We start from the raw sequence: 23,297 nt of genomic DNA, 5'->3' as shown, positions 1-23,297 counted from the left end.
TATTTTAAATTTGGAAATTATTTGGAGTCTAGTTAAAGTTATTATTATTTATATTTATATTATTCAGGGACATTAACAGTACATTGGATATTATTGGCATAAGTGAAAGTGCTCCACTGCCAAATACGACCAATCCAATTTGACTGTGAACCTACTTTAGTCAATGAATGAGCTTAGTGCCAACTGGATTTTGTTCTCACATGATAAACATGTTAATACATAACAGTTTAAACTCTTAACCATAAGGTTAAGAGGGTTGTTTCCTGCGCCAAAGTGCAGATTTGCATGATAAAACGAGACACTTACTCATCCAATCATCAAGGTTGAGATTGAAAATCCTGTCCTCTGCACGTGTTTCTGCCCTCCCCTCCAGCAAGCTTTTTCTTCACCATGACCACCTTCGCACACATCCTAAAAGATGTCGGCGAGTTCGGTCTGTTCCAGAAGCGCTTGGTCGCGACATTATGCGTCCCGAGCCTTTTCGTGGCCTTTGACACCATCGGCCATGTCTTCACGGGTCTGGACTTCCCCAACTACTGCAATACTGACTGGATCCTGGATCGGGGAAACGGCAACTTAACACTGGAGAGACAGAAGAATCTAACCATCCCCAAAAAGCCAGATGGAAGCTTCCATAGGTGCAGCATGTTTACGCCGGTGGACTCCGACCTGGAGAGCATCGAGATGTACGGCCTTAATTCCACCACCCATTGCCTCAATGGATCGCAGTTTGAGTTGCCAATTGGAGCGTCTAGCATTGTGACAGAGGTGGGGAGTGGTTGGGGGGGGTCACCATGTCAGCTTTTCCATTGGTTGGGAACTCACTCACTTTTGGGTTCAACCCTCAGTTTAATCTGGTGTGTGACAGGAGCTACTTGATTGAGGTGTCTCAGTCTATTTACATGGGAGGACTTCTGATTGGAGCTCTTGTGTCGGGCTCCATGGCTGACAGGTACAAACTGTTTCCTTAATTAATGGCAATGTACAAAGAGAAAAAGATGACTTTCTATCTTTTGTTTTGTTTTTAGGTTTGGTCGGCGCTTTGTGGTTCTTCTTGCCCATCTTCTTCTACTCTTGTTTGGTGTCAGTGTGGCTTTCTCTTCTGACATCTATGTTTATATTGTTCTGAAGTTCCTGTGTGGAGTATCCGTGGCTGGAATACTTGCCAACGCATTTGTCATAGGTGAGTGCGTGGCCAGGATGCCAAAATTTGTCATTGGGAGGAGGTTTTTGGATTGGAAACCATCTTGATTTTTCCTCGCAAAACTCGATTGCATAGTTGTTGTGTCTTGTGTTTGGCTAAAGGTCTTGAGTGGTGCGATTCGTCCAAGATTGCTTTCTGTACCATCATCAGTCACAGTTTTTATGCCATTGGTCTGGTGCTAATGGCCGGTCAGGCCTATCTGATCCGGGACTGGAGGATTCTCCAACTGGCCCTCTACTGCCCTCTTCTTCTCGTCTTGGTCATATTTTACTGGTCCATACCATTATCATATGGCACTTGGGCACTTATTTATAACATTTGAGATAGAAAATAGTCAAGCTTGTACTTACTGTGTATATTTCCACCCGTTAGGATTCTTCCAGAATCAGCTCGCTGGCTTATGACTCAAGGCAGGAAGGAGGAAGCCATGAAGGAGGTCCGGCGGGCGGCCAAAGTTAATGGGAGGGAGGTGTCCCAAGATCTATTGGACAAGGTCAGCAGCAATTTCTAAAATGAAAATGAAAATCTGATTAGTTAAAGATCAAATTTTCTTCTCAGACATTGGGGTATTCAAACCTAGTGTTGAAACCAGATCTCAAAATTATATTCATGAGAGAGAGTGTAATATCTAAGTACTGTTTAATATCCAAGTACTGTTTAATATCTAAGCACTGTTTAACACCTAAGTATTGTTTAATATCTAAGTACTCTTTAATATGTAAGTACTGTTTAATATGCAAGTACTGTTTAATATCTAAGTACTGTTTAATATCCAAGTACTGTTTAATATCTAAGTACTGTTTAATATCTAAGTGCTGTTTAATATCTAAGTGCTGTTTAATATGTAAGTACTGTTTAATATCTAAGTACATTTGACCGGTAAAACCCAGTTGTAGTAAATTTCTTTTTAAAAATGACTCATTTTATGAGTGTGTCCAGATGGAGGTGGACGCCACACCTAAAAAAGGCAGCGTGATGGACATCTTCAAGCTTTCCTATCTGAGAAAACGAGTTCTTATCCTGGGCTACCTCTGGTGAGAAATTGACAGCTGGTTTCAAGTTACAGTTTTTAAGGGAAAACTAAAAATCATACCTGAATGCCCACAACAGGTTTGGAATCAGCATGATGTACTACGGCCTGAGTCTAAACGTCGGCAACTTCGGCTTGAACATCTACCTCACGCAGTTGATCTTTGGCTTGGTGGAACTTCCCGCCCGTTTGGGTTCTTTGCCGCTTATCGACCGCTTCGGACGGAAACGGACCGAGGCCTTCTTGTTACTCATCGGAGGGGTTGCTTGCCTTAGCATCATTGCCGTCCCCAAAGGTTATCGGCAATCTACTCTACTTGTAGTGTTTTCGAATAGTGCAATTTTACTCCTGACTTGTTGTTTCAGACCTTCCCGTAGTTTCAACGACAATCGCCGTCTTTGGGAAGTTTGCCGCCCCTGCTTGCTTCACCATTCTGTACGTCTACACGGCAGAGTTGTACCCTACCACGCTAAGGTAAGGTGGATGACCTCCGAGGTTTGTTTTGTTTACACACAAAGAAAAAATAACAGGAACTTTTACTGACCTTGGAATGATGTTTTCTTCCTTTTGCTTCCTAGGCAGAGTGGTGTTGGTCTAAACTCCATGTGTGCTCGTGTGGGAGGAATTCTATCTCCCCTGGTGTGGCTCCTTGGGGTCCACCATGACGCCATACCCATGGTGGTGTATGGTATCGTACCAGTAGGTGGGGTGGGCCTTTGTTTGCTGCTGCCAGAGACCCTCAATACAGAACTTCAGGACCATGCCCAGCAAAAGTGACTTAATCGCCGACTCTGCAAAAATAACAGTTTATTAATGTATTTTTTTTTGTAAAATATAACTTTTTTTTCCCCAGGAGGATTGACAATGGTTACCAAGAGGGAGAAAAACAAGACCTAAGCACAGCTTTGTAGATGACTGAAAGTGACAAGATCAAGAGTACAAAATGGTTTTAAAAAGAAATATTATTTAATCCTTGTGAGTTGTAGTCTTTCAATTTTTTGGGAGAATAATAAAAAAAAATACGCAAAATTTGTGAGTTTAATATGATGCCCTGAAACAACTTTGATATGTGTTTAAGCAAATGGAACACTTTTGAGAACCTGAAATACACGATGTCATATTTTTTAGTGCTTTGAAGTCAGCTAGAAATGTTATTTTACATTTTGTGTATAATATACATTCATATTGACTGTATTTGCTTGCTGTTATTAATCTTAAATAATAAACAAGCAAGTATATTTTATCTTATCTGTCTATTTATAAAAATATGCAACACTAAAGCAACATTGAAACTAATAATCAACAACAACAATATCAAAATATAGTACTTGTACATATACATACACGCACATATGTTAAAATCTCTCCAATAAATGATCACAAAAACCTTGGCTCCTCCCCTCCAGTCCAAAAGTCTTATGTCAACATATTAGTACGACCAGTTTAAAACGTTATTATATCGTACAGCTGCGGCATTGCAGTTGCGACTCAATTGCAGACAGTAAAAGTGTGGAATTTGCCATTGATAAAAATGGGGGACTACTTGAAAGATCACAAGACCCAATCGGAGGAGACAGCTCTCAAAGGAATAACAGGGGTGAGTGCAAAGTAACAACAAGGTAATGAATGTTAGAATAGGTTGTGGCAAAGGGTTATGAAGATTAAGGGCATCAAGGACGTAAGCAGATACAGTAAATAGAGTGTATAGCAGTAAAAGGGCAGTAATAGTCATGATTATGTGGAATCCAATTACTATGCAGGCCCCAAAAATAGCATATGTACTGTACTGTAAATATGAGTGATATGTACTGAAGAGAAGAAGGCAGTGAAGGGAAAATAAAAAGAACCACAGGAACTGTGCTTTCTAAAAAAAAATAATTGAAGGAGCAGAATGTGGCAAGGGAATAGTAAAATTATTGAATGATGAAAGATTTATTATTTTAAACTTTTGAACTGGTTTAAAAAGACATTTTGCTTGCTGGGGGTGGTGTCAAGTAGTTGAGAAAATGATGTTAGGTGCAAGGTTGTTTTCCTTAAGTCCTTATTTGGCATAAAATGTAATATAACTACATGATGCCATGACAAAATATATGTAATATTACATATGATATAATGCAATAGCAAAAGAGCTCCAATCCAAGTGTTTGGAAATTGCATGGTTATCATTTTGAACCAATCAGGCGACTTGTTTCTTATAGCTTTTTTACATGCTTCCCGTCAAGCTTAATGTGTAAAGCAAGGGTAGGGAACCTATGGCTCGAGAGCCACATGTGGCTCTTTTGATGAGTGCATGTGGCTCTTTGCTAACCTGTGAGCTAAAATATGGAAACGACTGATGACAGAATTGAGATACTACATCTAGAACTGCTTTAATCTTCATTTGATTGGCAATAGCATAAGAATCTTTTAAAAAATATTCATTTTTTTCCACTTTAAAAGTGGTGAAATTACAAAAAAAATTACATTTACATGTATGTATTTTGACTTTTAAATTTGTAGTATGGCTCACAAGAAAAAAAATGGATAAAATGAATTGTTTGTGGCTCTCTCCCTGTCGTAAATAGAATTGACTTTAGCCTCTATTAAATTTGGAATTTAATGACATTTCTTTTGTGCAGAACTTGATGTACAAAACGTTTTAGTGCCATCTGGAATTTGTCCTTGCATGATAAAAGTGTTAATAACTTACTTGAGTGTCCTACTGTAAGAGAAACAAAATAAGCATTTTCCTTGGTGGTTATCAGCGCTTTTCTCACTTTTTCACGTGAAGCAACAAAACGTCCATCGATAAAAGCCCACATGTCCGTTTAATGATTAATTCCTGGATTGAAAAGGCTTGGCGTTTTCGTTTTCCCGCAGACTGGCAAGCCCTCCACCATGAGCACCTTTGCGCAAGTCCTCAAGGAGATCGGGGAGTTTGGCCCCTTCCAAAAACGTCTGGTGGCGGCTTTGTGCGTCCCCAACATCTTCGTGGCCTTCGATATCATCGGCCAGGTTTTTAGTGGTCTCAGTTACCCCAACTACTGCAACACGGACTGGATTCTGGATCTGGCGGATTCCAACCTGACGCTAGAGCGCCAGAAAGAGCTGACCATCCCCAGAGATCCAGATGGAGGTTTTCAGAGTTGCATCATGTACGCCCCGGTGGACTCCGACCTGGAGACCATCGAGAGGTACGGCCTTAACTCCACCACGGCTTGCCAGAACGGAACCCGATTTGAATTGCCGACTGGGGCACGTAGCATCGTGACGGAGGTAGGACCAGGACGGTTTTCTTCGGCAATGGTGGACTGTCCTTCCTTGTTTTGACTGGTTTATTTCTCATCTCCATCAGTTCGGTCTATCGTGCGAAGGGAAGACGTTTATTGAGGCATCGCAGTCCATTTACATGGCTGGGCTTCTAGTTGGAGCTTTTGTAACAGGTTCTATGGCTGACAGGTAGAACGATGAATGTGTTTCTTAAACGTTGTTAGGAAAATCCACAAAATGAACTTTGTGATGATTGAATTTTTGTCGTTGTTGTTGAAGGTTTGGTCGGCGCTTCGTGGTGTTGCTTGCCATTCTTCTTCTGATGGTGTTTGGTGTTAGTTCTGCCTTCTCTCCAAATATCTACACTTACATTGCTCTCAAATTCCTGTGTGGTGTGTCCATGGCGGGTATCCTGACCAATGCGTTTGTCATAGGTGAGTTTTGTGCTACTACTACTACTACTACTACTACTCCTACTCCTCCTAACACTACTACTATTACTCCTCCTTCTACTACCACTACTCCTCCTACTACTCCTACTACTACTACTACTGCTTCTACTACTCCTACTACTGCTTCTACTACTACTACTACTACTACTAATACTAATACTACTAATACTACTACTACTACTACAAATCCAGTTGTCCCAACTGACTTCACCTGGCTTAGTACAAATACCACTGTAGAAGATTTTCACCATTTGCCAAGACCAGATCCAATTTCCATAAAACTTCTAACATTTCTTCAGTATCAAAAGGTATTTTTCCACAATAGCAGAAGGTCATTGCACATTTTGTGTCTTGCTGAAGGTGGTGAATGGTGCGAGTCTTCCAAGTTTGCCTTCTGCACCATCGTTAGTCATGCTTTTTATCCCATTGGCCTCATGCTGTTGTCCGGTCTGGCCTATTTAATCCCTGACTGGAGGATTCTCCAACTGGCTCTCTACGGGCCACTACTTCTCGTATTGGCCGTATATTACTGGTCCGTACCGTATCGATCGTTGATAAAAATTGGCAAATGCCTGATGTGACGTACCTTTGAATCCCACCAGGGTTCTGCCGGAATCGGCCCGTTGGCTTCTCACTCAGGGCAGGAAAGAGGAGGCCCTGAAAGAAGTTCGCAGAGCGGCAAAAATTAACAAGCGAAAAGTGCCAACACAGTTGCTAGATAAGGTCAAACACCAATGCAAAATATTTCTGAAAGTATTGTTTTAGTAATGCTAACATCGCAATTTTCACATTTGTCTAGATGGACGTGGATGGGACGACGAAAAGAGGCACCATGTTGGACATCTTTAGGGTTTCTTATCTAAGAAAACGAGCGCTTCTCATGGGCTGCGTCTGGTGAGGTTTTAACAGTTAAATCGCCAAAATTGTACATTTCTGGTGCTATGCCTAATAAGCATTTCTGGATGTGGCAGGTTTGGAATCAGTGTTATGTACTACGGTCTAAGTCTCAACGTGGGAAACTTCGGTTTGAACATTTACCTGACGCAGTTCATCTTTGGCCTGGTGGAGATTCCGGCTCGTTTGGGCTCCTTGCCACTCATCGAGCGTTTCGGGAGGAAACGTTGCGAGGCTTCTTTGTTGATCTTTGGAGGAGTTGCTTGCCTCAGCATCCTGGCTGTACCTGAAGGTAAAGTTAACATACAGAAATTAGTTTGTGATGTTTATTTTAATTTGCTTTGCCACTGACTCGTGACTTCAGACCTTCCTGTGGTTGCAACTGTCATTGCCGTCCTTGGAAAATTCGCTTCTACTGGCTCTTACTGCATCGTGTATGTGTACACAGCAGAATTGTACCCCACCTCTCTAAGGTAAGGTATGTGACCCGCCATGTCTGAAGGGGTGGGCTGCAAGAACTGGGAAAAAAATGGTGTTCAAACCATGATGTTTTCTGGAAATTATGTGTGCAGTTGGGATATCTAATGGTTTAAAGTGGAGTTTTCCCAAGAACTTTTCTCCTCTGAAAATATGTGTTGCTTTCTCCATGTTGCTAGGCAGAGTGGTGTAGGTCTGAACTCTATGTGTGCTCGTGTGGGAGGCATTTTGACTCCTCTTATAAGACTCCTGGCGGTCTACCACGATGCCATCCCTATGATACTGTATGGGGTCATACCTATTAGTGCTGGGGGGCTTTGTATGCTGTTGCCAGAGACCCTCAATGCAGAACTTCAGGAACATGTTGAGTTGAAGTGAGTTGAGGAACTCTAAAACAAAACAAAAATTAAGTGTTTGAGGATTAAATGCTATATATTTGTTTTTAGGAGAATAGACAAAGGGGATGAAGAAGAGAAGAAATGAAGATAAAGTGAAGTCTTGTAGTTAATATTATACTTGAATGGATAGACCACCATAGATGTGGTCACAATGCACATGACAGTAAGTTACAATTAAGTCAAATTAAGTTTACCTGTGAGGGTTGTAGTGATTTTTATCTTCACCGTCAAACGGAATTCTTGAATGAAGGGAAAAACTCACTGGTATGTTAAAGATGTCATTTTTTTATGTTGTTATTTTATGTTATTTGTTTTTTTCTGACAATATGAAATATTTTATTCTGGAAAATAAATAGCTTTATGTTTATTATTTTATTTTTGAAAATATATATTTTAACTGTAAAAAAAAGTAACTGTTGACCTTTAACTTACTGGTTTATGCATAGTGTATTTGCTTGTATTAAAATACATGCAAATTTTTTTTGTATTTTTGTCCTTTAAAGCCAATTGTCAATTAAAAATGAAGTTTTTCAATAAGTATTTAGAGCCATTGGCCAGAAGAAGGCAGCAAAACGTTAAATTTGGCTTAAAATTTGCGGCCCACTGCAAAAGTGACCAATGACAGCACATTTGGTCCAGTTGCCAAAAACCTTTAAAATGCTTTACACATAGTGATACAACAAGAACAAGTCCACATCATCTATCATCAAGTCCATTTGGCGACTAGAATTACACAATTCCCTTTATCTTCCCTTTTCACGCACGGGGAGATTGATTAGCCGACATGACGATTGCCAGACATATAAAAGTGCATTATAAGACGGATTACACTTCACCTCCATTTTCCAAAAGTGTGAGTGTTTGCGATACTGTCCAGGATTCTATTTAGCCGCTTCTCCGCTCTAAGAAGGATGGCTCAGATTTCCGCGCTTACGTCAAGGTCGTTTGGACACGGGAACGCGGGTTCAAACACGTCGCTGGCGGCTGAAAAAAAAAAAAGAACAATGGTGGCCCAGTTTGTCATTGTCGTGATGTTAGGGAAAGCCACTTGGATGGACCCTAGGGTCGTGCCCTGAGAGTTCCATAACCATAAATGTAGGCTATACGAAACACTAAATCACAAGGGAGTCCTTTGCTAACTTTAAAATGCGTGGCAGTTATTTTTAGGCTGGCTGCCACATGACACATATTTATACACTAACATCTTATGCCCTATTTAACATACTTATTCTACTCTTTTTCATAATTTCAAAATAACATTGGAATCTTCATTAGCACTGTTTAGTGTGGTGATTTAGACAATAAAGAAAAGGCCTTAGTTATAGTTTTAAATAAACAAAATAAGTTCATAGTATATAAAAAGTTTTGCAACACTAATTGTTATGTAGCATGTATATTAAATTACGTATTTTCAGAACTATAAGGCGCACTGCATTATAAGGCACACCCTCAACTAATGACACATTTTATTTTTTTTCCCATATATAAAGCACACTGGATTATAAGTCGCCCTGTCTATTTTGGAGTACATTTAAGACTTTTAAGTGCGCTTTATAGTCATGAAAATACGGTATTTTTACATGTTGTCGTCTTATGACTGTCATTAATGGCCGTCCCATTATTTTTGCAACCCAAAGGTCAATTAGTCTGTAATATTTTAAGCCAGGGCATATTTTTCTATGGAGAATAAAATGTATCATAATAAATTTGAAGTAAATAAATTATTTTTAAATAAATTATTTTTAAAAAGGAGTAAAATAAACAAACTAAAAACAAATCTGTTTTAGTGCCAATGACGTCAAAAGTAGCCAATGACTAAACATTTTTTCCTAACATTTATCCACTGATGAATCAAATAACATCTTCATTTTTAAAACACAAACATAAATTGCTTTCATATTTCCCTGAATTTAAACTAAAGACAAGAATCCAAGCAACCACAAAACATTAACAAAAAATAAACCAATACAAACAAACAGACTCTCCATTCAAAACTCGTCAAATCTAAGCATCTGATTGGGTACCTGACATGTCCGCCCGCGTTCATTTGTAATCCACGCAAGTAAACGTCATCCTGTGGGGGTAAAAGAAGGTGGGTTAGGGGGCGGGCTGCCGTGCGTGCATCACATTCGAGCGCTAGAGCCTCCAGCCGCGCATTCGCCGGCGCGCAATGGAAGCCAGCGCACCGGGACGGCCGCCGCGCTACCAAAGCGCACCCAGACGCAGAACCTGGACAATCAAGATCACCATAACTTTCCCTATTTCTCTTGGAATCTGATGTTTTCTCACAGAGGAAAAACTAAGTGGTAAGTTTACTCTTTTAATGGCCTCTTAATGGATTTAGCGGACGGAGTGGAGATGTAATTATTCCCACTTGGAATGATGACTTGGGGGCGATGGTGACGTATGATACGCTGCTGCCATCTCAGCCTTTAATTGGATTTCACCGTGGTGTTAATTAAGTCTCCCTGGCAATGATTTCATTAGTTTATGCCAATTTAAAAATGTGTGTGCCTCTGTGTGTGTGTGTGTGTCAATCTATATGAAAAGATAATATCCAATGGGAAGATGTAAATGACTTCTAATTAACTCCAAAGGAGTGACAGATGGATGATTACATTGTACTACACTTGACTAAATACAGGGATATTGTGTAAGTGTATTTTATAAAAGTATCTATTCATAATATTTTAAGATGCGGTAATAGTGGGGATTTTACATGAAAATATACTGTGTATTTGTACATTGTCTGTTTCTATGGCTGCAATATTTATGTCTGGCCCTTTTAGGTCATCATATTTCATATCTGGAATTTGAGGAACATGATATTTTTATGGCCTGAGAAAAATTGACTTCTCATATATATTGTGTTAAGGGCAATTTTAATTTGCTGTTTATTATTGAGTGTTCTAAGCCATAAAAGGTTAAATTACATTATACACAGTTATCATGATGCTACTTGGATTTGGGATGTTTTGAATACACAAACAGTAGACTTAAATAACGCTTGTTGTGTTTTAAAAAGCGCTTTAATGCGCATTAGCATCCGTCAAATACACCTAGAGTCAGTCTATCGCAATTTGGTAACCCTTCAGGGTCACTCAGTGGGAAGCTGGAGCTAATTATGGCTTGATATAGGGCGAAAGGTGGCGTACGCCCTGAAAGAATCACCCGTCAATCACTACAGATTGTGGAGAGGCACGATGGAAGTCAATAGGCTCGGACACGCTGTTTTGTGGAGGAGTGTTTGATGTTCTTTATGCGCTGTTTGGAGACGGTCAAAAGCAGGGACATGGTTTTTGTGAAGGGATAAGAGCAGGATTCTTTTATATGGAAATGTAAAATGTTTAGGTGGATGTGAAAATATAAGCTTTGGTGCTGGTTCTGTTTGATGTAGTGAAGAAACGAGGTGACTATTACGTTATTTGCATGTGTGTGGGAAGACTATCTCGCGTCATGGGAAATTCCGTCATGATTATTTTTAGAAACCAACATGTCACTTGTTTAGAAATGTGGCTAGTATAAAGAAATGGGAAAAAAATATTATTTTGAAGTGATGGGAGGATCTAAAGACAATTTTCTTACCATTTGAAGGGCGATCTATTGGTTCTGTTGACAACAATAGATGTTCAATTCTTTGGGACTGGAAAGGCTGGCAGAGAAATGTTTTGAATTAACATTTGAATAAGAAGAAATACACTATAAAACCCCAATATTACTCTGAAGCTTGATAATTTTGTAGGATTTCATTCCATCTATCAAGTTTTTTCTTGCTTCTCCATCACTATCCATCAATAAGAGCCAATTGGTTACATTAAAAGACATTTTTAAGTCTAAAAAAGAAAGTTTGTTTTCGATTTCAGCTTAGCTATAAATCAGACAGCCATCAGACTAGCAGCATTTGACAGCTTTTGCCATTTTAGCATGCATAACCTTCCTATTGCACCTGGCTGGCCAACTGACATGGAAGCAGTGTAGCAAAACCATTGCCTGAAAGAACCATTTTGAGTCTTTGACATTGACAGCTTAAGAATTTCAAATGTCAACAAAAATTCAAATCAGGTTCAGTTTGTCACGTAAAAGTTTCAACCTTTATACTTTACTTTGTACTTTATACTTTAATGATGAGTATGTTAATACATCACTCCTTTTTTCTGTTGATGTTACATATGTACTGTTAACGGATGCACTTTTTTATTTGTATCATATCTTGTGCTGACTCCTTTCCATCTGTCAAATTTTTAAAGTCAATGTGGCCCGCCCTGGACCCAAAACTTTGCCCACCCCTGACCTAGCACCACTTGCTAATAAGACAGATCATGTTTACCACAATGACGTTTCCCCAAATAACATAATACTGTTAAACTCACTCACCTGCATAGGTCTGCCAAACGTGTCCCTCCCCATGCCGGCGGGCTATGGCGATGTTTCGCAGAGCAGAGCAGCCATGGTGGAACGCTTCAGACGACGTCAACGGCAGTGCCGGGGTGTCGGAGCTGGGCGATGACAACGAGCGCAACTACTACGCCATGCTCTACTCCCTCCTCATTTTAGCCATCGTGTTTGGCAACGTCTTGGTGTGTTTGGCTGTGTTGAGGGAGCGTTCCTTGCAGACCACCACCAACTACCTGGTGGTTAGTTTGGCCGTTGCCGACCTTCTGGTGGCTTCCCTCGTCATGCCTTGGGCCGTCTACCTGGAGGTGAGAGAACCAGAGGGGGAAATATATCAGGAATGTGATATAATGGTACAGACAGAATCAATACAAGCTGGGCAAGTCGAGGTATAATATTCCAAATATGTCCGATAAGAAGGCGTCTGGGGTTCTTGCTAGGTTTGCACAGTCAGCAGATTGTTTGCTGGATGCCAAGATGGAAGGCAGACATATTAAGAGAGGCTGAGAAACCAGAAGAAAAACAGCAGATGACTCTGGAAGAGTGGTGTCCTCATTTCAAATTCAAAAGACAAAGATGGCCTCTTAGGAATTGGAGCCTTCTCCTCTCACTTAAAGACAATTTAAAGAAGAATAGACTCTGCAAGAGGGGTAATCTGTGGAATTGGATTAACTTGTAATTTATTGAAGAGTCGTCTGTTCAGCGGATTTTCTTCTTTTCAAGACCGATTCGATCTTGTGTTTTTATTTGTTTACTTATCATTTTACCTAAAAAAAAAGGAAAATAACAATTAAATTTTTGTCAAAGTAATGACTCCCAACCACCCACCAATATTTAAAGGGCACCCCTAGAAAGTGTTAGAATGAAATAATATACAAAAAAAATAAACAGTGCAAAAAAAAAACATGTCCGATTTTTGTCACTGAACTCCTTCGTAATTGGCGACTGGGCACAAAACGTTCGCGCAATGTTGCTTCCTGTCGGCTTCTCCTCCCTAATTGATGTCGGCCCCCCCACAACTCACCCCCTCGCTTGGCTTCCAACAATCGGCGTTCCTGCTGAGTCGTTTTACACAGCGTGAGCTCCACATGAACGTCGCAATGTGTATTTGTGTGGTTTTCCCACACTGTGTACACAATTGCTCAATATCTCAATTTGTGGATATATAGAGGAATGGTGGTTGAGTGATTGGTGCGCAAGCCAGCAAGCTCACCAGTTGTGAGTTTTCCTACAATGCAAGCAACACAAAATTCAGAATATATTACAGCCAGTTTGGTGATTTTATCAGTTAATTGGAAAATGCAATTCCTGGATTTTTCTTGTTCCCGAAACTCCTGTGGGTCACTTTCAGTTCATTCAGGGCATGTAGATTTTGTCTTGTGTTTTAGCCTGAGAAAATAATCTGGAAACTGAGAAAGTATTTTGTTAACAAACACTATTTAAAGGGGGATGTAAATTCAGTGTAATCTGAGATCAAACTTATTTTTAGTCATAACTTAAATTGTTAATGTTAGAAAATAATGAGAGCTAATCATTGACCCCTGAGGAACACCAGAAGAGGAAATTAGATTTTCTAATGTTATTCCTTTGGAGCCATACTACAAATTTAAAAGTCAAAATATATACATGTAAACGAGTGCCTTTTCATTTTTTTTTGTAATTTAACCACTTTTAAAGTGGAAAAAAATGAATATTTCTTAAAAAGATTCTTATGCTGTTGCCAATCAAATGCAAGTATGCATTCCAGAAGAATCTACAGTGAAAAAATGAAGATTAAAGCAGTTCTAGATAAAGTATTTCAGTTCTGTCACCAACAGTTTCCATATTTTAGGTCACAGGTTAGCAAAGATGCACCCATCAAAAAAGCCATATACGTTCCCTACCCCTACATTAGCATGTTTTTATTACATTTCTGATTCAGCGTCTCAATCTGGAAATACTTGAGTGACGTTAACAAATGGTAATTACCCATGTGTGTCACACACACAGGTGGTCGGTGGCGCCTGGCTTTTCAGTCGCCTGTACTGTAACGTCTTCGTCACGCTGGATGTGATGATGTGCACCGCCAGCATTCTCAACCTGTGCGCCATCAGCATCGACAGGTGAGCGTTCTCGGACGTCAGCAGCTAGCTAGCCGTTGCCATGGTCCTGTTTGGATAAATGTCAAATATAAGTTCAAGTTTCCAGGTGTGATCAATCGTGGAAATGCAGATGGTGTGATGGATCTATTACCTTCAAATTTTTCCACATTCTCGTAAAATCTGTATTGCGCTTGAATAAGTTATTTTGGTGACTTAAAGATGAACTGCAAAGTTATATGGGAATCGCATTTGAGTTCATAAGAATGGCAACTCAGTCCATAGACTTGTTGATTTTTGGTCTCCCAGATGGATAAAAAACAGCCGATGTGCGCCATTTTGGGTCTCAAAGCGCAACCGGAGTAATTAGTTCGATGAGGATAAACAATCCTGGCATGAACAAAATAACACGACAGCCACGTTGGCTTCGAGTCGGCCATTAATTGCTGTCTCTTCCAGATTGACGTTTGGCAAGCTCATTACGCGCAAATCCTGTCGAGTACGCCTTTTTAGCTTCAAAAAGTTATTGGACGTTTTCTTCAAGTTGCTGATCACTTTAACTAAAACTTTCCTGCAATGTTCCCGTTTTCTGATTTCATAATAATAAAGTTTTTCCCCTTGACAAAATGTTCACTATTCTCCTAAAAAAATCCCTTTAAAAAGACAATTTTTCAACACTGTTATTAAGTTTTTGCAATATGGAAGAATTATTAACTTTTAAAAAACGGACTGACTTTTATATCATAAATGTAAAAGTACTTTTTCATAAAATACTGCTGTATTAGCATATGTTTGGTGGAGTACACTTCAACCAGTAATTATCAACAAAACATTATTCATATAAATTCCTACAATATATGTTTTTTTGCCATGATATAATACAATTTTATTTTTTTGGGGGAAAATAATGCAAAAATTATGACAGTTTTGCCTCCACTCCATTTTTTTAATTGCCACTAAACATTATATATAGATAGATATATTGTAGTACAGAAGTATTCTGTAATACTGTCAAAAATCTACAATTTTAACTCCAATTTTCTTTCCGGTACTTGTTTTGGAATACCTTCTAAAAATCTGGTTTGTGTTATTGTTGGCGCGCAGGTACACAGCAGTGGTGATGCCCGTATTGTACAACACCACACATCGCTCTCGCAAGAGAGTTTTCGTGATGATCGGCACCGTGTGGGTGCTGGCTTTTACAGTGTCCTGCCCCTTGCTCTTTGGCTTCAACACCACAGGTTAGCTACTCAACTATTTCTTATTTAATATCATTCACGAGCAGTTGTAAAGAAAGCAAAGCGTGTGACAAGAAAAATAACTACTTTCCACTCATCAAAAGCCAATGCTATGAGCGTGTTTTGATCCCGCGCCATTCCGAACAATGGGCGGGATTGTGATTGGGGTTCACTACGGGGTCAGAAGGGGTTCACTAGGGGGGCAGCGTCCTTTTTGCTGTCGTTTAAAGTTTCTAGTGAGAATGTTTACACATTGGTGAGCTAAAGAAAGGCTTACATGAAGAGTTTCAATGGTTGAATTGTGCTTTTGTGTGCCTTTTCTTTTGTCTATTTGGTTGTTTTTTGTGTTAATGTAGACGACCCAATGGTGTGTTCCATTTCCAACCCGGATTTTGTGGTGTACTCGTCAGTAGTGTCCTTCTACTTGCCTTTTATTGTCACGTTGCTGGTCTATATCCGCATCTATGTCTTCCTGCGTATGAGGAGGAAGAGGATCACCTTCAGCCAAGCCAGTGGGAAAGTACAACCTGGATCTACGCCGCCTTCAGTGGTCAGCGTTTTTTTCTTCGTCTTCAACTCCATTGAAAGTTGAGGCTGAGATTTTTATGTACACTGTAAAAGAAAAGTTGGCACAATTAAGATATCGCTGGAAGGAGTAAATAAATAGTATCACATAAGTACAAAGAGTAAAAGTAGTCTTAAAGTTGAAATGAAGGTTTCTAGGGTGGGAGTTCATTTAAAAATCATTACAAATAAGTACACAAATAAGTATTGTGAAAATACTCATATGTGTAGCATGTACCATAAACTGTAAATATAGTTAAAACTTCTTTAAAAACATTTTTTTTTAGTTTTCTTCATGTTTAAGAAAATTCTTCTAACAAAATCAGTCAAAAAACACTTAAAAATGTAAAGTGAAAGTTTCTGAGGTGAGTCTATTCAAGGGTATTGATTATATAGGCAAATATGCATAGGGATTTTGAGATTGTCCAATCCATTTTGCTTGGAACCAGTAACCATTAAACTGATATTCTTAACGGAAAAAAAGCACATTAAATGTAAGGAAAACAACACTGGAGGGGTGGGCTTCATTTTCAGATCCAACACACCCACACACAAATTCTGCAACCTTCAGCACCACATGTAATCACACTGATGGACAGCAACATGTAGTCCTGCAAATATGATATTATAATGGGAAAACAGTTATTAAGCCTTAGTCTGAAAAAGCCATTTTCAGAAAATTACACGGCTTGAAAGGACAAGGGAGGAAAAAAAAGGGAGTTTGATCACACTTAATGTTTAACAAGGCTTTAATAAAACATCATTTTCTATTGAGATGAATGACAGTGGTCTGAAATTAGGAATAAACATTCGAATTTGACGAGCTGTCACAATGCGCTTGATGAAAAGACGTTTTTAGGTTTTGTTTTCGTAATGATTATGAAAGCGTCTTATATATTTCAGATAATTAATGTCCACTTTTTAATGCAATTTTCTATTTTCTATCTGACAGGAGACATGTTTACAAGACGAAACTGTCAAAACCAATCACGACTTGTCACCTATAAAGATTAAAGTGGTGAGTTTAGCTTTTATTTTGAAGGAAAACTATAGTATTGGCTTAAAAAAAAGTACTTTTTAAATTTTTTCTTTGTAAAAAACGATTTTCCATGTTGTTTCGACAGCAGTGCGTGGAACCTTCGGGTCCGTCCAAATCCGACTTACTATCGGGATGTTTATGGCGCAAACGTCCCAAAACGGGTCCGGTGGACAACTCAGCGCTGCCCCCGGTGGATTCGCAAAACTACTGCAGCATCAGCCACGCGTCCTGCGGTCGCACCGAGCTGGACGCGGATCATGACCGCGAAGAAGTCGCGGCCAGGTCGGCGGCAAATAGCCGGCCCACGGCGGGGTTGTCGGCGCAGTCGGCGCCCGCTAGTGGCGAAGCGAAGAATCATTCCAATGGACGCTCGCACAATACCTTGCGGTCGCTTAATGCTAACAGCTCGCGGTTTAGGAGTATGCACGCCCGCGAGAAGAAGGCTACGCAGATGTTGGCCATTGTGCTTGGTGAGGAAATTAATCTAAAGTATTTAGGAGTGGAGATGGTAGAAAATTGAAAATCATAACTAGTTTCAAATTGGAGTGCTCAGACTTTGGTTTTTGTTTTGCATTTTTTTTCCTAGTTTTATTCTTTAACATTATAGGCATTTTTCCGAATTTTATTCTTTAACATTATAGGCATTTTTTTCGACTTTTATTCTTTAACATTTTGGGCATTTTTCCTTAAAAGATGACTATTATTGACTTGTTCTGATAAAAACACTTATTTGTACACGGACTATAATTTTTCTTCTGATATATTTAAATTTTTGCAATATTGTAGAATTACTGACTTTTTAAAGAACTGACTGCCTTTTATGTCATAAATGTAAAAGTATTTTTCGAGTAAACTCCGACCAGTATTTATCATGTATTATTATTCATGTAAATTCCTATAAAATATATATATTTTTGCCATGATATAATACAATTTTAATTATTTGGTGAAAATAACGCAATAATTATGAGTTTTGCCTCCACTCATACACTTAACATTATATATACATATATATATTGTAGTACAGAACTATTGTGTAATACTGTGTCAAAATAATCAACCATTTTAACTCCATTTTCTTTTCCCATACCTGTTTAGGTGTGTTCCTCATCTGTTGGCTTCCCTTCTTCGTGACGCACATCCTCAACACACACTGCGGCACGTGCGCCGTCCCGCCTCGCCTCTACAGCGCCTTCACCTGGCTGGGCTACGTCAACAGCGCCCTCAACCCCGTCATCTACACCACCTTCAACGTGGAGTTCCGAAGGGCCTTCATCAAGATCCTCAGCTGTTGAGAAAGAACACAACAAAACAATCAAAACAAAAACAATGGACAAGAATTGGATTGCTTTTTTTTCCTGACAAAAAAGAACTACAACGCCGAGGACGTGGGTTCTGGTGGACATCTTGTGTCCTGGACACCGTGCATGCAAATGTGGCAGGACGTTGGGATTAAAAAGATGGAAGACTACTTTTTAAATGGAGCTTTTTTTTGTCCCTGTGATGTAATGCCGCTTCTACGAGTTCTGTTGTTTGTGGTAAATGCAGAAAACCATCGTTGTGATGTTTCCATCGACCAAATCGCAAAGTGGGAATGACCAATGGGAGTGGATACAAGACTTGGGATGTCACATTTGAACAAAACAAAAATAATGACTGGAAGGAAAGCATATGATGAAGGAACTAGCTACAAAAAAAGAAGAAAAAAAGAGGTCAAAAGACTGCCATTTTTGGATTCTGACTCAAATGGGATCAAAAAGAGAAAATAAAATCCTCCCCCATATATCAGCAGGTTGTTGTGAATTATTTGTTAGCTAGTATGCTAACAAAACTGCAAAAAAACGTGTAAAAAATGAAAGCTGGGGCGGATTAGTTTTATGATAAAAAAGCAAAATGAATTTCTCTGTGTTTGCAAACTTAGATTTTTTTTTAGAAACTTTTCTACGTTCTGTTTAAGTTAAAAATATGGAAAAGCGAATATACATTGTATAATTTTTTTAGGCTGTTTCTGCACTCTGAAAGCTGTGCGATATCAATATTTAATAAGCAAGTGCTTATTTAAAGCGGTGTAATCAGAAGGTACAGTAGGAACTCTGTTTCACGGTGATGAGCACATGCACACACACACACACACACACTCACACGCCATCAGTTCATAGAATTTGAATACAGATGAAGTGTGGTGCCGACAACTTGCAATTTGACAGTTTTGCAGTTATCGCCAGTCAGTCAGCTTTCCTGCCGAAAGACTAGAAAATGCGTATACGTACATGTAGGATGAGCTGTCTTGTTTTTGGTGGCGGGATGGTACTTTCAATTTGTGGCAATTGGACAAAACATGGGAGGTCAATCTGGAAATGGGAAAAATAACAAGAGATTAGTTAATCGTTATTCTGCATGTCTATCAATTTTCACATTAAATTAAACTAAATTCAGGGGCACATTTTTTTAGAACATTCCTGATGGGACTTTTTAAAGCATTTGTCTTTACAGGTATATATTTTTAAGACTAATTTCATATTGCCATGTCAAAAAAAAATTCTTATGAGGCTATGGCAAAGCAAGGCAATTTTTTTGGCATATTTTAACCAACATACGAGACTAAAACGAAAAAAAAAACAATCTATTTCTATCTCAAGGGCCCGAAATAATCAACCAAAAACTGCTAATAACACATACCAATATTTAAACATTTAGCTTGCGGTCATAAAATACTCCTTTTAAAAGGTCTACTCCCCTAATTATTATTTTTTTAATAATTTTATTAAGTCAAAAAAGTAAATTTCTCATGAGGCTATGGCAAAACAATTTTTTGGCATATTTTAACCAACATACGAGACTAAAAACGAAAAAAAAACAATCTCTTTCTATCTCAAGGGCCCAAAATAATCAACCAAAAATGTCTAATAATACATAATAATGAAAATTCTTCATCAATTTAGCAGGCCCCTGGCGGACATTTGAAAAAAAAATGATATGAAAATCATCCCTGGCCTAAACGGAGTAAAAATATTAAACCCTAAGGCTTGAATTCCCTCTCAAGTTGCACTTTTCATCTTGGTGATATTACCATAATTTCTCCCGCTTTTTCAAAAGAGCGATAAGGTAGCCGTTTGCTTCCCGGGATAACGCTTGATTTACAACATTGGGTGGAGGAAAAAAAGGTTAGCGGGTCATTAAAAAAAGGAGAGTTTTGTCCAGTGGGACTTTGAATGCGCTCATCCAATTTCATGGCAATCCGCTTTGGACATCACAAGACCTCATTGTGTGTGCATCGTTGACATTTGCTCCTGGAGGTTGACTCCCTTCTAATGGAAAGTTCACGCATTTGGAATTTGAAAAAAGGTGAAGCCGCGTGGAAAAGATGCCGGCCAATTGCAAATACCAGGTGAAATAAGGTGCTTTGCTTGATAAGAGCCTACAAGGATTGGATACTTAAGAAAAAAGACCAAATCCTGGGGGTTAAAGTCCAAATTGGTTTTTAATATGTTGTTTTAAAATTGACTCAATTGATTTTTTTCCTATTGAATTTATAAGCAATAGAATCCCAGTTACAAAATCACTGCTACACACTCAAATGGTCTTTGGGGTCCATTTTTTTTAAGTCAAATCTGGCAGATTGAGACTTTACGAGAGCTGAGAGGCTTTTTGGGGAAAAAAAATGGCCTGCCAAAAAAGCTCAAAGCTGCTCTCATCTAAAAGTAATAATGAATACATTGTTGAATTGGGCCAAACTAAAGACTTGTTAAAAAATCAGGACAAATTGAAATGACTTTAAAATCTAGACTTATATAAACTTCAACATTTTACTACCATGCATATAGTAGTACACCAAAACACAATGAAAACTAAAATGACAGTTTTTGCTATAATAATATCTATATCCGCCTCACAGATTAAATCCCTCATGGGAACTGTTTAATATCTAAGTACTGTTGAAACCAGCTCTCAAAATTATATTCATGGGAGAGATTTAAATATCTAAATATTTACTCTTTTCAACAGTACTTAAATATTGTACTCTCTCTCTCACAAATCAACAGAAGATATTTAGATATTAAACTCTAATTTTGAGAGCTGGTTTCAACAGTACTTAGATATGAAACACTACTTACATATTAAACAGTACTTGGATATTAAACAGTACCTGGATATTAAACAGTACTTGGATATTAAACAGTACTTGGATATTAAACAGTACTTGGCTATTAAACAGTACTTGGATATTAAACAGTACTTGGATATTAAACAGTACTTGGATATTAAACACTACTTAGATATTAAACTCTACCTCTTAGATATTAAACTTTATCATGAATATAATTTTGAGAGCTGGTTTCAACAGTAAACTCTCTGTCACCATTTGACGGCGACCAAACGTCCGAGCCCCGTCATTTAGCAATAGTGAAAAAACAATTTTTATAGACTTACCGTACTGATATTTCGAGCAATTAGAACAACATCAGCAGACCTCAGATGACCTCATTTTCCCCCTTTTTGAATCTATTAACTACACTTTACTGCGAACTCACTCTCACTTATGCTATCTAACCTGTTAACCACATGAACTTTCCATTGACCCTAACTATTCCGCTAACCTTTTTTAACACCTGCCACCCACAAAAACCAATCAGATACCTATCAGTAACCCGTAAACATTCCACGTATCGATACACTAACAACAAAACTCATTAGAATGTCTCCCTTACCGAAAAATCTATATTTGCACAAGACCTACCTTTCACAGACGAATCAAATTTGCTAAAACAGTAGAGAATAAAAAGCATGCCGATTAATTATAGCGCGAGATGTAAAATTAGATCGCCTGGGGCAGTACAATTGTTAAAAACTAAGCTGTTGGGGAGTGAGACTGTATAAATGGCTTTCAAGTTACTAAATCGATAAAATCCCACGTATCTGTGTTTGACCTAAGCTTCCCGCGATGTCAAGTTAACGCTACGAGAACATAATTAATGCACAACTTGCCCCGAGGGCGACTTAAAGCCTTTTAAAAAGGCAGCGGGCGCTTGCAGGGGATCAAAGTGAACGTGTAGTTGACGCAGATTTCGCACACTCATTTTGGTCTGATAATGAGATGCACTGTCGGAAAGAAAAAAAATGTAGGGTCAATTTGCATATTGCCTTGAAAAATGAACAAATGGGAGAAATGAATGAGACACGTACACAAGTGAGATTAATGAGCGGCGGACGGAGTAGCTTACGAGGCACGTAGTAAGTATATTTTAAAGGAAAAAGCATCCAAGCTAGTTGCAATTTAGGAAGATTTTGCCCTAACAGCAATAGGAATAAGATTGAATTAACTAGAGGAAAATTTTGTACAAAAACTTCATTAAAGTATGAAATAAAATCATAGTGCGCTTAAAAACTATGTAAAAAAAAACTGAGAAAAACCTATTTTTATTTAAAAACAACAAAATAACAATGGAATAAATTATTGAATAAATAAAAATAAAAAGATTTTTCAAAATAAAACAACTGTTTTATTAAAAATGTAGCAGTAAAGAAAACAAATTGAAATAAAGGCCTTTGAGTCACGTTGCATTGATTGATCTCTCTGACTTTGGTCTACATTTCCCAACTGCATGTTCCACCTCTCAAGATTCACCCTGGAGATTGGCAGCCGTGATTTCCGTTGATTAGTCGCCAATTGGGATTGATTAGAAATGTTTATTAGCCGGATTACCTCTCCCGATGACTATGTGACGAAGGTCAATGTAGGCAATCTCCACCAACTTCCAAACTACACTCAACATTTACATTTCAACCAATCCGCTTGATCGCCTTCTCAACGGTAGCCACAGAGGTCATATTTATAGATTTTATACACAAAGTGATGCTAATTTTGGCCTATAACTGAGAATAATTGAGGTTCTTACCTTTCTCGGGTGACTTGCAAAAGAAAAAAATCCCTCTGAACTCAGAAAACATCCGTCCTGGAAAAAAACAAAGATTTACTGCTATGAACGTAACATTAGCTAGTTGCCAGTGCATGTAGATGACAAGCTAAAGTGCCCGTAAAATATTATCCACCTTGTCAATCATAAAAAACCCAATAAACACAAAGTAAGGACGATTGGAGACAAGTAAAATCTTGCAAAAATGGCCACCATGAACTTCCAGAGTCCTTTTTCCACTTGTGCCATCTTGAAGACACAATCAACGTTCTCCATCATTAAAGTACTACTAATGACAGCAATGAAATTTAACAGATGAGCAGAGTGCTTACTGGAAAAGGCACTTAGAAGCAGATCAGCCTTAAAT

The 23,297-nt window shown here is 38.6% G+C and overlaps 3 protein-coding genes and 1 long non-coding RNA gene across 4 annotated transcripts; 3 read left to right on the top strand and 1 right to left on the bottom strand.

Moving 5' to 3' along the window:
• The first annotated feature begins 237 nt into the window (after nt 1–237).
• Nucleotides 238–3,365, top strand: LOC144209375 (solute carrier family 22 member 13-like). The gene is made up of 10 exons (XM_077735644.1): nt 238–768; nt 849–952; nt 1,029–1,183; nt 1,306–1,477; nt 1,577–1,697; nt 2,144–2,238; nt 2,315–2,529; nt 2,600–2,708; nt 2,813–3,007; nt 3,088–3,365. The coding sequence occupies exons 1-10, from the start codon at nt 391–393 to the stop codon at nt 3,143–3,145; spliced, it is 1,602 nt and encodes a 533-aa protein (XP_077591770.1). The 5' UTR covers nt 238–390; the 3' UTR covers nt 3,146–3,365.
• Nucleotides 3,366–3,655: 290 nt separating this feature from the next.
• LOC144209374 (solute carrier family 22 member 13-like) lies at nt 3,656–8,016 on the top strand. Its single transcript, XM_077735643.1, has 11 exons — nt 3,656–3,831; nt 5,094–5,489; nt 5,569–5,672; nt 5,763–5,917; nt 6,296–6,467; nt 6,538–6,658; nt 6,735–6,829; nt 6,907–7,121; nt 7,194–7,302; nt 7,486–7,680; nt 7,753–8,016. Exons 1-11 carry the CDS (start codon nt 3,766–3,768, stop codon nt 7,787–7,789), a joined length of 1,665 nt encoding a protein of 554 aa, XP_077591769.1. The 5' UTR covers nt 3,656–3,765; the 3' UTR covers nt 7,790–8,016.
• Nucleotides 7,595–16,018, bottom strand: LOC144209379 (uncharacterized). Its single transcript, XR_013329104.1, has 8 exons — nt 15,841–16,018; nt 14,065–14,244; nt 13,121–13,324; nt 12,079–12,863; nt 11,290–11,347; nt 9,729–9,778; nt 8,541–8,688; nt 7,595–7,695 (listed from the first exon to the last, which is right to left on the bottom strand). It is a non-coding gene; the product is annotated as an uncharacterized LOC144209379 (long non-coding RNA).
• drd3 (dopamine receptor D3) lies at nt 9,841–18,760 on the top strand. Its single transcript, XM_077735647.1, has 8 exons — nt 9,841–10,010; nt 12,087–12,404; nt 14,086–14,198; nt 15,279–15,415; nt 15,769–15,962; nt 16,929–16,994; nt 17,101–17,485; nt 18,114–18,760. Exons 2-8 carry the CDS (start codon nt 12,123–12,125, stop codon nt 18,308–18,310), a joined length of 1,374 nt encoding a protein of 457 aa, XP_077591773.1. The 5' UTR covers nt 9,841–10,010; nt 12,087–12,122; the 3' UTR covers nt 18,311–18,760.
• The last annotated feature ends 4,537 nt before the right edge of the window (nt 18,761–23,297 follow it).

Source organism: Stigmatopora nigra, chromosome 16 (assembly GCF_051989575.1).
Source record: "Stigmatopora nigra isolate UIUO_SnigA chromosome 16, RoL_Snig_1.1, whole genome shotgun sequence".
NCBI lineage: Eukaryota > Metazoa > Chordata > Actinopteri > Syngnathiformes > Syngnathidae > Stigmatopora > Stigmatopora nigra.
The sequence above is the reverse complement of the archived record's forward strand: the minus strand, read 5'-3'. Positions and strand labels throughout refer to the sequence as shown.

What these genes read in the sequence shown, in the direction of transcription:
- LOC144209374 (XM_077735643.1), top strand. Translation starts at nt 3,766, where the DNA reads ATGGGGGACTACTTGAAAGATCACAAGACCCAATCGGAGGAGACAGCT. An exon ending in CAACACAGTTGCTAGATAAG is followed by an intron (nt 6,659 to 6,734) that starts GTCAAACACCAA and finishes ACATTTGTCTAG; the next exon opens with ATGGACGTGGATGGGACGAC. An exon ending in CATCCTGGCTGTACCTGAAG is followed by an intron (nt 7,122 to 7,193) that starts GTAAAGTTAACA and finishes TCGTGACTTCAG; the next exon opens with ACCTTCCTGTGGTTGCAACT.
- LOC144209375 (XM_077735644.1), top strand. Translation starts at nt 391, where the DNA reads ATGACCACCTTCGCACACATCCTAAAAGATGTCGGCGAGTTCGGTCTG. An exon ending in GTCTTGGTCATATTTTACTG is followed by an intron (nt 1,478 to 1,576) that starts GTCCATACCATT and finishes TCCACCCGTTAG; the next exon opens with GATTCTTCCAGAATCAGCTC. An exon ending in CCCAAGATCTATTGGACAAG is followed by an intron (nt 1,698 to 2,143) that starts GTCAGCAGCAAT and finishes GAGTGTGTCCAG; the next exon opens with ATGGAGGTGGACGCCACACC.
- drd3 (XM_077735647.1), top strand. Translation starts at nt 12,123, where the DNA reads ATGGCGATGTTTCGCAGAGCAGAGCAGCCATGGTGGAACGCTTCAGAC. An exon ending in CACCTATAAAGATTAAAGTG is followed by an intron (nt 16,995 to 17,100) that starts GTGAGTTTAGCT and finishes TTGTTTCGACAG; the next exon opens with CAGTGCGTGGAACCTTCGGG. An exon ending in GATGTTGGCCATTGTGCTTG is followed by an intron (nt 17,486 to 18,113) that starts GTGAGGAAATTA and finishes ATACCTGTTTAG; the next exon opens with GTGTGTTCCTCATCTGTTGG.